Source organism: Nothoprocta perdicaria, unplaced genomic scaffold, assembly GCF_003342845.1.
Source record: "Nothoprocta perdicaria isolate Ctin4 unplaced genomic scaffold, notPer1 scaffold_36, whole genome shotgun sequence".
Lineage (NCBI taxonomy): Eukaryota > Metazoa > Chordata > Aves > Tinamiformes > Tinamidae > Nothoprocta > Nothoprocta perdicaria.
The window spans coordinates 2,267,847-2,286,419 of NW_020455599.1; the positions used below are offsets into that span (position 1 = coordinate 2,267,847).

At 36.7% G+C, this 18,573-nt stretch overlaps 1 protein-coding gene across 1 annotated transcript in view; it reads right to left on the reverse strand.

Annotated features, from left to right (window-relative positions):
* SYNE1 (spectrin repeat containing nuclear envelope protein 1) overlaps positions 1 to 18,573 on the reverse strand; it is a 224,829-nt gene that overhangs the window by 114,314 nt on the left and 91,942 nt on the right. The window contains exons 55-69 of the mRNA XM_026044390.1: positions 15,131 to 15,267; positions 14,057 to 14,234; positions 13,017 to 13,199; positions 11,256 to 11,399; positions 10,757 to 10,912; positions 8,850 to 9,014; positions 8,199 to 8,371; positions 7,513 to 7,666; positions 7,229 to 7,372; positions 5,613 to 5,777; positions 3,600 to 3,917; positions 3,010 to 3,165; positions 2,132 to 2,302; positions 1,321 to 1,647; positions 23 to 175 (exon numbers count right to left, since the gene is read on the reverse strand). Of these exons, the coding sequence (XP_025900175.1) occupies positions 23 to 175; positions 1,321 to 1,647; positions 2,132 to 2,302; positions 3,010 to 3,165; positions 3,600 to 3,917; positions 5,613 to 5,777; positions 7,229 to 7,372; positions 7,513 to 7,666; positions 8,199 to 8,371; positions 8,850 to 9,014; positions 10,757 to 10,912; positions 11,256 to 11,399; positions 13,017 to 13,199; positions 14,057 to 14,234; positions 15,131 to 15,267 (2,724 nt within the window). The remainder of the gene's footprint in view (positions 1 to 22; positions 176 to 1,320; positions 1,648 to 2,131; positions 2,303 to 3,009; positions 3,166 to 3,599; positions 3,918 to 5,612; positions 5,778 to 7,228; positions 7,373 to 7,512; positions 7,667 to 8,198; positions 8,372 to 8,849; positions 9,015 to 10,756; positions 10,913 to 11,255; positions 11,400 to 13,016; positions 13,200 to 14,056; positions 14,235 to 15,130; positions 15,268 to 18,573) is intronic.

Genomic DNA, 18,573 nt, shown 5'->3' on the forward strand with positions numbered 1-18,573 from the left:
GTTTCCTTGCATTTTCTTTTACCTTTGTTGTGCTGCAGAGTTCCTGGTAACTGCTCTGAAGGTCTTGAATGTTGTTCTTTAGAGCTGTATCATTCACCAGCTCAAAAAGTGCTTCTCCTTTCTCAATCACTGATTTTATTGATGGCTCATGGGACAGAATAGTCTGTTGTATGGACTGCAATACAAGCAAGAATGGTAAAATATATACTGAACACAGAAGAGCTATTTCATTCACTACCTTTTGGTCCAAAACAGCCTCTATCATGCTGTCTATCACCCTTTGCCATCAATAGTAGACTATGTTTCTCAGCCATATCCTGAGACTTCTTAGCAATTTAAGAGCCATCACCTCTTTCACAAGTCTCTAACAGCATGGCTGATAAACTGGAGAGAGTAAAGGACAGGGAATATACGCAAATGCATGGGAAAAACCTGTTCAGAGGACTCGATACTCTGAACAGATGGGGAATTATGATCAAAGCTATATTCTCATGAGAGGATGTGCAGCTGAGTGCATGACACTGCACTCCCAAGAATGTGAAATCTGACTGCTTGTTACTTCATTGTTCTATTGGTACTTCTGGTATAAGTTAAGTAGTCCATCAGCTTTCATTACTGCTTCCTGATCATTTAAATATATATATATATACACATATATGTATGTATTGTTGTGTCATTGCAATAGACAGCACTGCATCCATGAGAAGACAGTAAGATAGGAGTTCCCTGAAGACACACAGTTTTGAGTCAGGACTGAGTATTTAAGTCATGTCATCTTCCGAAACAATGGGAAATGCACTTCACAAAAACACTGTAAAGACAGACAACTAATTTTGTTGGAAAGATACAAATTTGTTAAGATCCTAATTAAAGACAGGGAAGGTTGTAATCTCTAACCAGCTTGGATGTCGGCTCAGCTGGGGTGTTGAACTTTAACCAGAAAGCTGGCTAAGCCAACATAGACAAAAGCAGCATTTGCAGTGAAGAAAGACTATGATCAATCACTACCCTTGCTTAAGCTGCCATTACTGTGTTAATTAGCAATGGACTTACTCTTATCTTACTCATAAGAACAGATTGGCCTCTATAACAGGAAACTTTCAAACACAGAAGCTTTAAGATGTGCATACCAAATCCAGACACTCACTCTGGTTTGCAGGTGCAAGTATCATGCAGCTTTTCATCCTAATGCTGAATCAGATATCCAGATAAGGATTTCTCAAAAATCTATTCAGGACTCTTGAAAAGACACTTGGACTTATTGTGATTCTTCCAGGTCAAAAATCATTTATATAAAAAAAATGACACAAAATTTATTACCTTGTATTTGGACAACTGGGCCTTCTTCTCATAGAGTTCACTTTTTGGCTCTACTGGAGTATGTAAGATATCTTGGTACTCTGTTAGCCACTGAGTTTGTGCTTTGTATTTGTCCGAGAACTCCTTGGCCAGCTGTAGGCACTTCTCTGAGGTAATGTGTTCTTTCCTGATTGAGCCAGCCAATTCTTCAAGCTGTTCAACGTAATCACTGATTTCCTTCCTTAACTGGGAAACTTCCTTTTCTTCAATGTACTTTATGGCTCGCTCCCCCTTCTCTCGGGCAGATTTCAGTAAACTATGGCCTATGTCCATATCACTCAAAAGGAGCTGCAAAGAAAGTATCAGTTAACAGAAAATGTAATTAATTTCTTGCTTATTTCATTTTGATCTTTTGTAGTACTAGTATTAATGAGATGCTAATTATTATTTTGCTAAGTACAGAAAAGGAATTGTTAGGCAAACTGAGTGGACTTCCCATTACTAACATGCTTGGAGTTAAAGCGTGCAGAACTAGAAGGAAGCAGAAAGAGGAAAGACTGTTTTACTGCAGTGCTATTGCAGTGAGAAGAAACAAAGCCTTTCTTGGTCAGCATCTACTGTGATGAAGTGCATATGACAGCATGACCAGGGAGAGGAACTTATTTTAGATTTTAGGCTAAAACAAAATATGCATAAACATATTTTATTGAAAAAAAAGGTGCTCTTTATCTTTTTAACTTCTCTATGTAGGTTGAACTTCAAAAAATGGTTTATGGATTCTTTTTTTTCTGAATAGAAACTGAAGAGGTAATCAACTGCATTCAAATAGTACCTCTAACTTTTGCATTTTTTTCTCCATTGTCGTTTTATCAACAACATCAAACTTGGTGATTACATTTCTGAAGTTCTTGTTGGTAGCTCCATACCAATTTGTGTAAGCACTAAAAGCTAATTCTGACTCCTCTATACTTCGAATCTCTTCTTCCAGAAACTTTATTTGTTCCTACAAACAAATAAGGGGACAGGGTGAAAAAAGAAAAAAATTTAAGATGCTGTTTGCAATAAAATGCTATATATTAACAAAAAATTCTATACTAAGTTTAAATGCATTGTTTCTGAGTCCTTCCATATCTAGTGGATAATTCTTACAAGAGCCTTTGTAAGGTATACATATATTACTGATATCATAAATGTTAGTGATACAGCAATTAGTAATGTTAAAATAAATATAATACTGAATACTCAAAATATAGATATATTTTTAAATTTGAATTCCGATTAGTGGTCATGGTACTATCAGAAACTTAACATTTAAAGTGACCTGAAGAACTTATCTATTCAAATCTCCCCATATCTATGTATTTCAGTGATAACCTGAAAACTTTTCTCTAGATGTCAGTTAATATTCAATGAATTGAATACTGAATGCTGAATTTCTTTTCCGAAACTTCTGAAAAAGACTGCAACAACATCTTCTTAATACTGAACATTTTGAAAAGGACTTTGTCCTGCTAATAGTTCTCCAATCAATCTAGTCCAATGAAATCTAGTGTATATATAAATATACATACATAAATGTTATAGTATCGAGTCTACTATAATGTACAAGGTCTGACATCTAATTTAGGAACAGTTAGCTGAATCCTCTCCTGAGCTGACAATTATCATGTTTATAATGTTTATAATAACAAACTGTTTTTCATTGCTTACCAACATATGAAGAAGAAGAGTTTGATATCGAGAAGTAAGTTGTGTGGCTTGGCTTCCCATTCTACTTGTAGTGAGATTTTCTTCTAGTATTTGCTGAGCCAGTACCCCAACTTCCTCCACATCATCTTTGTAGACTACAATTTCTTCATGCCACTTCTATAACAAAGACATTTTCCAGTTTATATGATTAGTATATGATTATTAGGCACACTAAGGAAGAAGGGGGTAAGAGAGTGCTACATGGACAGGCATGAAGCTGAAGTCAGAAGGCATCCAGCAAGAGCATAGAAGTGGGGAAGTGAACATAAGATACGATTATAGGGAGCCTTCTTTCACCCCTCCTGGGAAACCTTCATTACTTCCCTGACATGCCTCTATACCAATGCTTGCAGCATGGGGAATAAACAGGAGAAACTGGAGATCTGTGTGCCTGTACCCAGGAGTTAGGAATCATTCTTGGATTCTCTTTCTCAGCATTGCCTCAGAATGATTACTCATGTTTCCTGACAGTTCCAGTATGAAACTAAACACTGATGTAGAAACTTCGTGCAATACTTTGTTTAAATTATTCCTTGAAGGTTATTGCTTACCTTCATTTGTTGTAGCTGCATCTCCTTTGTTGCTCTATCAGACTGTCTCCCAGTCCTGATAGTAACTTTCTCCTCCAGATCTGTTAGCCAGTCATTTACTTTCTGAAATTTTTTCTCCATTAACCTCAATCTGCTCACGGTTGCATTCAATTGTGTTCTTGCTTCAGAAAGCCTGTGCTGATAAACTTGCCAATCCTGCCGTAGGGATTCAAGGGCTCGGTCCTCTACCTGAGGCATGCCCCAAGGAATCACCTCCTCTCTGGCATGGACAGCGGCATTCAGTAGTGCTTGTCCCTCTGCACAGTGGACCTGCAACTCCTGTAAATGCAGTTATAGGTACAGATCCCATATTAACAGGTTTTATACACACACAACAGACTTTATTCAGCTTAAGAAAGAGCAGTCAAAAAATTATCTAGATCTTCCCTGTAAGCATTTATGGTTGAACACATGTTATGCTACCTTTATGAACACTTTATGCTGACATGTTCATTTACAAAACAAACCCACTATCATATTAGTGACCAGTGAATTAGAGAGAATTACTGATGCTTTATATTCCTTCCTCTCCTTCTAAACTTATCATAACTTCTGAAACAGTTGCTATCTGAGCTGTCATGGGAGCCTGGAATCCATTCAGCACAAACTTAAATTCTGAATTTTCCAGCTATGGCAAACACACTGTAACACTGACTCTAAAATCAAATCCGTGTAAAACAAGCTGAGTAACAAGCTGAAGCTTGAGATTTACAACTCAGTTTCTTTAATATTAAGCATGCCTGATTATTTCTATGTTTTTTACACACCTTAACAAAATACTAGATACCCTCTCCCATGTAAATGTGGCATTTTCATCATTATTAGAATTTGCTTTAGGAAGTATGCAGGGAATTAGCTTAATTAGCAAAATACAAACAGGAAATCACCTAAGTAACGTACTCTGTGTTTTTTATAGTTGAGATACGTATTCAGACTTTTTTAATGGTTTCTGATTTTTAAAAATAAACTCCTATAGAAAGACATATGCAGAATTTCTAATCACACAAAGGTCTTCACAAAATCCTGGAAAGGCTATGACATATTTCATAACTTATGAGCTCAAGTATAGTATAACACCTTCTGTTTTACTGCTAGTTTCAAGAACAGGGACATAAATATTCTAAATTGACTTCATCTCCTTCTCTGGAGATCTTTAAAACCCACTTGGATGCAGCCTTGTGCCACGTGCTCTAGGTGACCCTGCATGAGCAGGGGGGTTGGATTAGATGACCTCTGAGGTCCCTTCCTACCTTAAGCATTCTACGATTCTATGAGCTTAAGATCATAACTGAGAGATTACTGAAAGACTAAGGGTTCACCTTTCACCATCACCTGCAGGATTCACTCGTAGTCTTCCCACCTCACCTGAGAGGGGAGATTGGGTGCTTAGAATCTCATATCTGCCTTATGGAACAATTCAAATAATGACTTATTCCATCAATATGGAACTGGAATAATTCAAACAATGACTTATTCCATCAAATATAGCTGTCTAACAAATGTGGGAGTTGGCTGTCATTCTCTGCCTTGTCCACGAAGGAAGCCCAGCTTAGGCTACACATTGTCATTGTCATGTCCCAAAGATGCATCTGCACTGTAAGCAGTGGAAAATGAAAACTCAGTGAAAGATTATTTTTGATTTTCTGTGAAAGAGAAAGAAGAGGTAGCATCCTCAGCACAGGCAAGGACTCAAAACAAACTCAAATATTTGCAAGAACTCAATACTTGCAAGAAAGCATTACTATGCCTGGAGATTGCCTACAAAGCCTGACCCTTCTTCCTGGAAATAAGTGACAATGTTTTCACTGACTTTACTGGAAGCACTTTTGAGTAGCAAAAGGTTTAAATTTCTGTAAGTCAAAACTGTTCTCAGTCAAAAAAAAGAGAGATGAAATTTCTGTCCAGCACTTAATATTACTCTGTTATTTTACAAGTAGGACATTTTGACTAGAGATATTCCAAATTTTCCTGTACCTGTAGATCTTGGAGTGTTGCTTCTTGTTTCTGGGTATCACCTTCTAGATGTGATAAGCAGTCAAGTTTTTCCTGCTCCTTCTCCAGCCAGACTTCAAAGGCCTTCAAATTTGTTTGGTACTCCTGATGTAAGTTAAGTAGTCCTTCAGCTTTAGTTACGGCTTCCTATTAAAAAAATTTTATATATATATATATATATATATATATATATATATATATATATATATGCATATATATGTATTAATTTTCATCAAACCAAGAAATTTTAAATCTGCATGCGACATCAAGGAAAACACTTGTCTATGATGCTGGCTGTTCCTAAAATTCAAGAATTTGAATCCTGGGGACAACTTGATCAGTTATAGAGAAACAGGGGTCGACTGCGAGGATACTTAGATAAGTTCTGTGGCTTTGGGGATTTGGAGTTTTGATATTGCATCAATTTTAAATACAATCTTAATGTTTAATAGCAAAAGACCTATTTTGCTTTATTTTTAAATCAGTTTAAATTTATTAGCTTTATTGAAGTGATCAACAAGAGGATGAGGGAACAGAGGTCCAAATTGAACTGAGGGCAAAACTCTGTATCTCAGGGCAGTAGATCACAATTACAGAAAAACATTCCCATTAATGTTAACAAAGAATTTACTGCCTGCTTTACCTAGTCGTAAATAATTTGTGTAATGAGAGGAAAGAAAGAGAGGTATTATCCATCATTTACATGGCCTTCCCACACCCATGAGTGAGAAGAGAAAAACAGCAGTTTTCTGGTACCAGATGAAGAGAGTTGAAGGCCATGGTCTGCTCTGTCTTTGGTCCTAGACCCTCGCAGAAAATTTTGTACTTTCCCTCCTGCCTATTTTTCTCATGGAGTACATTTCAAGTGGCAAATCCACTTGAAATCCACTTGATCAAGTGGCAAATCCACTTGATCCACATTCCAGGAGCTACCGAACTGTAAATTTTTTTCCCCACTCATTTTGGCCAATCTCTGCGTTCCAGCTACTGGCTTTGGACTCTGAATTTTGTGCAGCTCCCAAGGATTGAATGTAGGCTGAACGCTTAACATCAGCTACACAGTTGTAGGGGGGAAGAAAAGTCACCTGGAATGACTTATCAGATGGGAAGGACAAAAGTCATGCTTCTTGTTACATTAGGGAAGAGCTACAGAGCTGTTGCCTTGGTGAACTAAATCCCAGTTCTCCCAAACTACGCTGTTGCTCAAGCTGAGGAAATAGAAGCAGCCTATGACACCATACATATGTGCAGAAGAAAAATGTTCAAACAAAAACAAAGATGAGAGGATCACTGTGTGATCCACTCATACTTTCCAGGACTGACCTTTCATCTCCCTATCAACCCTGAATTCACTCAGACAAAGGAGGTCCAAATAAAGACAGCTTTGTGCTTGTGGAATAGAGTACCACACAACAACAACAACAACAAAACACTTATGTATCCCACAAAACTGATCTTTGGCACTCTCCACAAGATAAAGACATCTCTGAGAGAGCAAAATAACTGTAAAGCAATTCATCAGAGTAAAGACTTTCTCTGCCTGCTTCCTATATGTCAGCAAAATTCGATTCAACATTCAAGGATCAAGGAAACCATACCCTTGTTTTGTCTTTGAGGAACTTGTATCGCTCCTGAAGGTCCTGGAGTTCGAGCTGGGTTACATAATGTTCTGTCATTCCATTGCCTTTCATTTCAATAGTCCCTAACAGGCTGCTGTGACTCAACACTTCTTCACTGAGTAGCTGAAAACAGACAGCAGAATGGATTTATGAATCAGTAACACTAAAACAAGACGAATGATTAATCTTACAGTTATTCAGCTGTTTTTGTTTTTTATAAAGTAATTTGGATTTATCTTTGATTTGTTGTAAAGCAAACATACCTTTGCTTTGCTGAGGGCAGCTGCTTTTTCCCTCAGTTCTGCATATTGCCTTTCAGAAGCATTCATGCTTGCTTCTACTCTATCCATCCAGCTGGAAAACTGGCGAACATCATCCTGGTAACTTGTCCATTTGGAGAGAGCTCCTTCCAGCTGACTGTAATTTAAAAATATGTATATTTTGTAATAGTGCAGTTTCTCCTGCTATTTAAGCAGTCAGATCAAATCCCATGTAATCACTCTACACTCTGATTATACAACAGGTATATTTCAAGCTAAACAACCCCAGACAGAATTGTTAAGACCCCTAAAGGCTGAATAGGAGCATGTATGGCTGATACAGAGCGATTAAGTTTTCTAAACTTGGAAGGTTTGGAATTTGCATATCTAGCTGATGTGTACTAGCTTTACTAAACAAAGCACAATTGAAAGCATAAGTCCCTGAATCAGAATTTTTTTGGCCTTTTTCATATACTAGTCAGCTCCTGGCTTCTGATGGTTAATTGTCTTGATTGTTTCAAAATGAAATGTTTGCACTATAAAAGAATGCTTTTTTTTCTTTTAGTTTTTAGTTTTAATATAATTGTATTCTATCCTTTTGAGCAACATTGTTAGAACTAAAATCACGTTCTTTTATTTATCAGTGCTTTGCTATCCAAGCATCATCCTCCACCTGATACCCTTTATACCTCTTGCACTGGATACAAGCAGACAGAAGAGAGGCCCAGCTATCCTTCAGGGTCTGCAACTGCTGTTCAATCACTGGCACTCCCTCCAGAGAAGTGTTTTGCAGAACAGATTCTCCTCTTGTCAGAACCATTTTCATCTGGATTTCTTTTTCCTGCTTCACTGCTAGGAGTCCCTAAAAATTGGACAGATATTCCAATAAGTAGATGTTCATTTTTATCATAAACTGGGCATAAATACACTACGTAGTTTCACTAGAAAATGAATTGATCAAATTTACCATTTTGTAGAAAAATTCATTTGAAAAAGGGGAATGGGGTTCACAACTGGGTTTCATAAGGAAGAGATATAGTTAAAATGGTAGGTTTGGAATATAAATCTTAAGTTAACAGAGAACCTTGCACTGAATCTACAAGTGCAGGCACTTGTACTGCAACAGAGAAGGTATTTCTGGGGTAGAAAAGGAGAAAAATGAAAATAACATCTGAAAACAACATGATTTAGATGGAGACCGGGAATATTTATTTTAAGAAAAAACAAGCTGTGATGAAAAGCGCGTTGTTACACCAGTAAGTAATTCACATAAAGGATGGAATATTTGCGTTCCTCTTACAGATTTTAAAGGAGTTGGTTCCAGAATCCTGTTTTCCTACCTCCAGCTTTAGCATCCGGCTGTCCAGCACGCTCTTGTCTGCAGTGGGATGACAGTAGGACTCAAGCATGTGAACGGCATCATCCACCCAGTCCTGGAGGTCCTTGACACTGTGAGAGAACTGCTGGTGCTCTGCAACGACCCTGTCCATCCTGGAAACCTTCTCCTGAAAGTCATCAGCAATTAGCACTAGCATCTACTCAAATGATCATTTTTCCCCATGACTACTATAGTGTTAGAACAAGTTTCCTAAACGATACCAACCAATTGTTTTCATAAATTCATTCCATGTTCAAGTAAATGTGCTTGTGGCTGTCAGTTTCACACACAGATGAGTTGTTCAAACAAAACGTATGAGTGAAGCTGTCAGGAGTGTCCACTTTTATTTCTAAATGCAGTTTCATCTCTCTCTGACTCGTTTAAATTAGACACACGTTTTCTTTTTGTATTTCTTTTTTCCCTATATCCCTATATTCCCTATACCTAATTGAACATCATAACAATGCTGCAAATGAAGAAATCCTGCCAACACAGAAGACAGATATAAGCCCGATAAGCTACACCACTGTAGGAACATTACTTTGTTGATAATTGGGATAAGAAAGCCTATTTACAGGTACTGCTGGTATACCCCTTTTCTGGGAAATCAGTAATACCCACATTAGAGAGAAAAAAATGCTCAAGTGTACCAGATTTTTCACTGCTACAAGGCCTGAGTTTAACAAGAAGCCAGAGCTTGATTGTTCTTGAGAAACAAGAGCACAGTATGTTTTACATAGTGACTGAGAATTAAAGCCAACTCAGTGAAACTTGCTGAGAAAGCAACAGAGATGAATCTGTCTTAAACTTCCATAGCTGCCCAAAGAATATGGGAATTTCTCATGCATATTGATTGCCTCAGGTGCCATCCTCTCCTGACATCTTTTTAAAATTCTGCCCTCACAAGCTAATGTTAGTTACTCATCTATCTTTCCTTCTAATCATGATTTTTTATGGCTACACATTCAATAATTTTCAGTAAGTCATACTCATATATACACTCATATATACATAGCTCAGATATGCTTTATAATTTTATTTCCACAGAAAAGATAGTAATTAAAAAAACAGTAGTTAATCATGTATAAATATTTTATGACTTGAGTTATTATCACATAACATATTTCCAAAATCTTAAAATTATCCTCATTACAATAGTAACCATAAACCTGATTCAACACCAAGCGCCCTTCATCACTGACACTTAGATACAAATACTTTTTTAATCTGCTTGCACAACAGAAAGACTATCAGGTGGTGAAGCATCCTGTCAAGTACCACTCAGCAGAACAAACAGAATTTAACCTAACTCCCTCAGTTTCTAGCACAATACTAGGAACATTTTTTTTCCATCATCATCATCACCATCACCACCACCACCACAACTAATATTACTATTATTATATTTTCAAAATAATGCTGAAAACCAATTTATTGACCTTAACAAAAGACACATTTGCTTAAAAAAGCAATAATGAATTATGATTATAGAATGTCATGAAGCAACAATATTTCCTTATAAAGCTTATGTATTTTAAAGAAAAAAACCAAAATCCTAAAGTTTTGGAAAATTCCTCTCTCAAGTGTCCTGATTACTTAATTAGATTATTGTATAACCAGGTAATTAATTAAAGTAGTTCTCAATCAAAACACATTAAAAAAAAATATCCATGACTGTCTTGTCAACTGCTCCTGGAATCATTCCTTATATGGTCCTTACTCCCCACTCTTTACACCCCATGCGAAAGCCAAGATAGTTCAGACATGCCACACAGCAGGTAAGCAAGACAGCTGCAGCATTTCACATTTCCTTTTCTTCTCCACATACATCAAACCAACTGCTTAAAGCACATATATAGGGTGCATTACCTTTGTCAGATTGCTTAGGGTAAGGTATTGAGAAGACAGCTGAGACACTCTGCGCATAAAGCTTTTGCTGACAGCTTGCTCCTCCCACAGTTGCTGAGCTTTCTCTTTTAGCCTGTTGAGCTGATGCTCGTGGCAGCTTATTTCCTCAAGGACAGACTGTAAAGCACAAGCGTGTTAACATTAAGAGTGGACGCAAAAAAAGCAGACAACACAGATGTATGAAGGCCCCATAAAAACAACCACCACACACAAATGACAAGTGGCAAGCATGCTGAGAAAGGCACACCACACACCATACGGCTACAGCAGTGAAGCAGTATGTCAGGAGGAACGTGGAAAAGCAACACCTGCTTGTAAAGCACTGCCAAGAGCAATGCTTGAAACCAGATTTCATCTTTTTGGAGTCCAAGATGTCAGTATGATGGAGGATTTTCATGGAATAAATGAGACTGGATGGGAGAAGAAGGGCTGGCTGTACTAAAAAAGGCTCAGAAGTCACCTGTAGCTTTTGCTGTTCTCTCCTCTTGGAAGGAAGATCATGGAGTCGACTACTGCTTCCTTGTACCATCTTCTCAGTCATGCTCAGCCACTCCTGCAGAGGCTCAGCACTTACTTCAAAATCCTTCATCTGGATCTTTAAGTTCTGGAACACACGTAATGCACAGATTTATTAACAGTCCCACTGCACAGCATGCAACTAATGCACAACCTGCGGCCCAAGCGCATATGAAGGACATACTACCGAGGTGAAGTATTACAGCATCTTTTCAGGATAAGCAACATGACTGTTCCTTCCTGTCTCACAGAAGAGCTGTGAGAATTCTTTTTTTAGGAGATAAGGATAAGTCCGCACAGCTAAGGGGAGGCCAATGAAAATTTTCTCTAAACTAAAAGCTTTATGGACTTTATTACCTTCAACTCAACCTATGTCCGACTCACATAGCTAAGGCAGCCTGAATCTTGTTTGAAATGAGAGTTACTTAACATCTGCCTACAGTCATGCACAATGAGCCCCATCTATAGAGTTGCTATAATTCCAACAGCTGTATGGCTACATTCAGCAAAGTCATGAGAATTGTTTCTGATTATATTTTTAGTGTAAAAAATTGTTTATAAAAATGTGTGCATAGTGCATATGCAGGCATTTCCTCGATGCATGTTTCTATTACAGGATTCTTCTGCCTGCTCAAAAAAAGTTATCTGAAATAATTCATACTGAATAGAAATACATAGTTCCCGTGCCATAGCTATTCCTGTATTTTAGACTAATTTTGCTCTCTTTTTTAGCGATAGCCTTATCACAGTTGGAGCCAGCAGACATGCTAATGTAAGCAAAAGAGTTACTTTCAGTTGAAAATAGGCACAAATTGTACATTTTTGCACTTTTGTGTGACAAAATGTAGAGACCCAGATTCACTTCTTTAAGTAACTAGTTAAGGCCACATACCTTGGGATCACAGAATCAACTATATTAATTATTTATTATTACTTATATTAAGTATCTAAAAAAATAGAATCGGCTTATGAGAACGAATAATGCTGGGCTCAGAAAAATTAACTTTTTAGGATATGTTCCCATGGCCACTCTGAGACAAAGAAAGGTAAGTCCTTGCTACCTGAGAAGTTTCTGCAAAAGAATTTACTACATGACCTATTAAATCCATCAGAAATTTTTCTCAGCTAGCTAGACAGCATTGGTTTGAACCAGGAATGGCTAGGTGAACTTTATCTCTCTTATGTTATGCACGGAATTCCAACTAAGATCTTTTGACCTTAAAATCAATGACCTTGAAAGAGATTATGTTTTGAGCATATTTATTTTCTATGCTTGTTAAATTGCAAGTTGTGAATAGAGAAGGACACTGAGGCTTATTAAAAAAGGTGCTTGTTACAACTGTTCCCCAAAAAAGAGACAAGATTTATCTACTGGGATCCTACGCACTTACCCTACCCACTAGGATAGGACAAGTCTCTGCTTTCTGTCATTTTCAGTTACTCTGAACAATCCCCTTCTACTTTAAATACCATTGTTGCCAACACCATTTACATCAAAGTTCAATAACATGGTAACCATGTAATTAAATTAAGTAACATGGAAGAACCAAACTTCCGGAAGGAAGCTATGTGTTAGCTGTGTCACATCATACAAACAGCTATATGGGAGACCTAAATTGTAAAAAGCTCTACCGAGATGAGTGCGGTTTGAATCAAAAAGCAGAGATTTAGACTCAATCTTTTCCTGCTGTGACAAGTTCAATACCTCCAATGCAGATTCCTTCTGGTGAAGGCTGGTGATAAGTTTTTTCCAGTCTTCCTTAGCAGTAGCAGCTTTATCACGGATAACTTGAGCTTTTTCTTTTGGTAAAATAGAGCATAGCAGTTCTCCTTTGGATACTACCAGGTTTAGCTTATGTTGCCCATTCTCACTTTCTGATAAGAATTCCTAAAAATAATAGTGAGATAATCAGTTAGATTTAGTAAAAGCTTTTCTTTGGTGAACTACAAGTACCAGGAAAGTTCAATGGCAAACCTCTCAGAGATTTCAACAGACACAGAAGTTTTTCTGCAAATTAACATATTAGTTCATATTTGGATGCATTTCATCTTAAAAGATTTATTGACATCAGATGTCTAGACCAGATATGTTATGTGTCTAAACAACGTATATACTAAAATTCTAGAACTATCTGAGAGTATATACTGCATTTCATGAGATGATGACCTCTCCTTTATTTGGGCATTATATTTCTTTAAATGCTCAGGGTACAGCAAGTGGTAACCCTTTTGTGTCAGAGAACCAGTATCCAGGCAGAGTGTGGTTGGTGGCTGGTAAATGCTAGGGCAATGGCCAAATTTGAGGTGACATACAAAATAAAAGCCACTTGAGATAACCACACTGTCCTTTCAACAAACATGTAGGGCTATGAAATAATTGGTGGAGTCCGAGCTTTGTCTAAACTGTATGGCTTATCCTCTGTATCCTTAACTTACCCTTGCACAATGTTGGCATGCAAGAAGGGTATGGAAATATTTATGTGCAAGAATTACATGAAAATATATGACAATTAACAGATTTTTACATTTCATTTTATTGGTGCAATGTTTTTATAACTTGCAATTATTAATAGCACTTGGTAAGCACTGAGGAATAAAACTAATTTAGCAGCACTAAATATGAGTGAAGATATCTGAAAACTTCATTAGCACATTCAAATCATTTAACATTCATAACCATCAAGTTACCTCCAAATTCCACAGGAATTTTGCATTGACTGCTTTATCTTGTTGCTTTAGAGTTACCTGTATTTTCTGCAGACTCGCTGAAGCTTCAGTGATGCTCTGAGGCACATCAAAGCACTTGGCTGTGGTGATTTTTGCGTTGACCAGCCACTGCTGGAAGTCCCTGAAGGCCGTCCGAAATCTTTGCTGCAGGATCTGCTCTTTACTCTGACATCCTTTTGAAGCTTGCAGGCAGAGGCTGCGTTTATCACATTAGAGATGAAAAAAGAGAGTGGAGGGAAGCAGAGAGGAAAGGTAGGATTGTGTTAAATGACTGCAGTTATACAGTTATCTGAGACAAAATTTTGAGGTTAGGTTAATTTGGAATCCTTTTACTAACTTCAAGCCATTAGAAGCTTTCAGTACCTTAAATGTGCAGGAAGTAAACTGGGACACAGTTGTCATAGATATGACAGAGGTAAAAGTTTCCAGAGAGTGATTTGGATCACTTAACTGTGAAATGTTTCCACAAGCCCCTTTCTCTCCCTAGGGACTGGACAGGCAACTCACAGCAATTGCATTTCTGATTTACGTGATTCCTTTAGATTTGTAATATTGTAAGTGACTAAAAGCCTTCTTGTGGCCAAAAGCCACAAGAATACAGAACAAGAGTTAACAGAATCTGGTGCTTCAAATGTCAACATCACACAACAAAGGAAATCAGCTGCAGGGACCTGAGAAAGCAAAAGAGTAAGTAAACTTTGGCTCCACGAGAAAGCCAAAGAGTAAGTAAACATTGGCTCCACTATTTCAATGTCCCAGTTAGTAGAACAGGAGTGAAATGAGGGGACAAAAAAATAGAAAAATAATTTAAATAGCTGTTACAACTTGTTCTTCTTTCAAGCAAAAGAGTTGTGGCTCTAATTCAGTTTCTTATATGGACTTCTATTGTAGTAGACTGTTTGTGGACATATACAAGTTTCAGCTGCATCTAGTGACAGTTTCGCTCTTAGAAAAAAAAACATATTGCTACTTATTGCCACTAAAATCAAGACAGTGACTCTAGTTATTGTCTAGTATGCTTCTGATTAATGAATCCTCAAAACAGAGTTCATACACATGGGATAGCTGAACCATAACAAGACAAAAGTGTACCTGTTATACTCCTTAATCAACCCTGAAACTTTTGAAGAATGATCACTCAGATCTCTGGAAAATCTGCAAAGGTCATTCAATTGAGTCTTGATTTCATCTGTCATATGCTCAGACTTTGCTAAAGCATCCAAGGTTTCCTGTTAAAACAAAACAAACAGTAAACAAAAATAGCAGTATAAAAAGATATTTGTCTGCTAAACATTATCATTTAAACTGAACACAATTTAAATTCTTCATATTGTGTGGAAACATTACTCCTATATGTATGATTCAAGTGGTAAAACCTTTTAAATACATAATATTAAAAAATACTGTTAATGCCTTACACTATCTGTCACTTTTGACACAGACAATGTTGATGCTCTTTATACCAACATAGGGCTCCAAAATAAACATTTATAAATGTGTTCAGGCACTTCTTCCTCTGGTACTTCTTCAGACTCAAGCCACTTGTGATTAGCTGCAATAATGTACTGATTCCCACAGGCTGTGGTAGGAATCTAGTTTTGATTCAAATGTCAGAACTAGAAAGCTAAATTACTTGCACAATCAATGAGGGGAAAAAAAAAAAAAAAAAAAGACCCCTTTAGGGGTAATTCCTAGTATTGTAAACAACCTAGAACGTGAGCACAGTGATTAAGACCAAAACATATGGAATATTTTTAGTAAAGTAATTAAGAAGTCTGAATCCCACTTTCAATCCCACTTTCAAAAATGTTAAAAGTTACTGTTGAATATGGAATCACTGCTCATAAAATAGCTGGATATTTTTTGAACATTTCACTCTTTTTTTTTTTTTGTTTTATAATGAATAGGAATAAGAAATACCAGTCAAGAAATTAAAAATCATTTGAATGTCTATGCAAACTTAAGGTCAACTTAATTTGTGATCCCTGTATGTTAATTTTTGAGATTATTTCATCAGTCAAAGCTACAGAAGCACAGAAGTCATGTGAAATTATAAGCTTCTGGAGACCAAATTTCTGGAAGCTTCACATTTTTTAACTCAAAATGTTTACAAAGCGAAGCTTAAGGTTTTGATAAATGAGATATGTTAGCCATGTACATATGAAAATACCTAAAATGAGCAAATATCACACAGTTTATATAATTAGGCTGATTCCTTGAGTTTAATATTCTCAATAAAAACTATATTGAGCCAAAAAAAAAAAAAAAAAAAGGAGGGAGCAATTTATGCACAATGCTTCTAACAGCTTCAACGGTTCCCAGTCACACCATGCAGAAAGGACAACTTCTTATAATCCACTGAGAGTGAATGGGTTACTAGCTGTCACTGCTGCACTGGCAAGACTCTTAATTTGGAGAGAGCTAAGCCTACCAAAAATATATATATATATATATGTAAGAAGAAAGAAAAGAAAGGCATAAAAAGGCACTGTTGGTTTAGGTCGTGTCACCAGGAAAGGTGTGATAAGCCCTGCAACAGACCAGGGACCCGCACACGCAGAACTCACAGCGCAAGCTTTGCCCTTCATCTCACGAGGAGCTAAACTCTCCAGCCTTTACTCTTAAATTAACGGGGAGAAAAGACAACTTTACAGCTAGCTCCATTCTTCACCATGGATGTTGCACAGCACAGACAAGCCAGAGCTTTTGGCATACATATACTAATGTGTCTAAACCTAAGTGCCAAAGCAGAAGCCTGCTTATAAATGTAAGAATATCTGTCACATGTCCCCTTAAAGAAGCCAAAAGTAAGAACAAATATCAGCAAGAGTCTAGCAAGACAGTCAATGAGTTTAGTAAAAACAGAGGGACAAATGCCAGGCGGCTCAGCTAATGTGCTCACTGCCCACAAGCAACTTTGTGCTGTTTTCAAATCCCGTTTCCTGAAAAAAGGCCTGTGGTAGAGCTGTGGAATTATTTTTTTGAGACTACATCCTCTATTTCTGAGAAAGTAAAAAAATATATTGTATTGTGTATTTGTAGTATCTGAACTGCCAGACAAAAAGTCTGTTTTGAGAAAAAGAAAACTGCAACATATCTTGGATACAATTAGCTGTGGTTTAAGCCATAATCAGGACTTCATTATATTAAGGTTACTGAAATCTGTTTAGATTCATAGACTACAGGGAAGCGCAATGAAATTAAGTATTGAGACATTTTGGATGGATTCTGTGTATTAACTTCTGTGTGTTCTAATGGGTAGGAAATAAGAACTTGGCTTCAACAGACTTGTAGGACTCCTCAGAGTTATATTATTCATGCTGACGTTATTGACTTTATGTGCTTTGCATCACTCATACACTGCTGAATTCCTTCAGCCAGAATTAAAAGAAGTCTGAACCAGTCATACTGCTGGCTTGTTTCAATACCGTATAAATAGCATCCGAGTTAAGTAATTATGTAACAGCAATGATATTTAGAATCAACGTATAGATGTAATAAACCTAATAAATGTAAATACACTACTCTTACTATGCTAAACTAAATACAGGATCTTTTTTTATGGAAAGCATTAGAAATAAACAAACGTAAATGCACTACGCTTACTATGCTAAACTAAAATAGGAATTTTTTTTTTTTTTTTTTTTTGGAAAGTATTAGGAATGACAGCACAATGGCCACTAGTTAAACACATGCTGTCATGTATTTTTCATATCCATACCATTACTATAAGGTAATCTCTTATCTTTTTTCTCTTTTCATCTCTTTTTCTTTTTCTTTTTTTTTTTTTTTTTTTTGAAAAGGAAATGTGTCCTTTAAGTAATATAGAAGTTAGAATCACTTATTTTTAATTAAATCTTTCTGTTTCAGAAAACCTATCACAGGAACTACTAAAAGACTATTTTGATGATATATAATTTTTGCATAACCTATTCTTGAAAATAGCGCTATTTCTTGAAAAGCAGGGTACATTTAACTGTGGCATATTTTCATACAGAAACATTGAATCATTGATAGCACTGGTGCAGCAAGCTGGATTTACTTTTGAATCACACAGTTATCAAAATAATCTATCTCGACAACAGAGTCACTGTGAGACAACAGCAAGGAAACGCTGCAGATCTGTTGTGCATTCACAGTGAGACCTACCAGCAAATCCAGAAGTGGAAGGATTACTATCACAATTCCTTGAATCATAATTAAAATCATATAATAAGGCCGTGCATAGTAACTGTTGAGTTTCTTCCGCATTCTAAGATTCTACGATTCATTTCACCCACTCCCTGGAGCTTATATCTTTAAAATCTAAATAAAGTGTTGTCACATAGAGCTATAATATATACTACTAATAAGAAAAATCCTTAAGTCTCCTGGGAGTTCCATGAATTTACTACTTCTCTTTTTTTTTTTTTTTTTTTTTAAATAAAAACATATGACAACTGCAGTGATGTATTGATGATAATTTCAAGTCTTCCTTTACTTTAAGAAAATATCTAACCACAGAAGAGACTGCATATTTGTACCATGGCACTGGC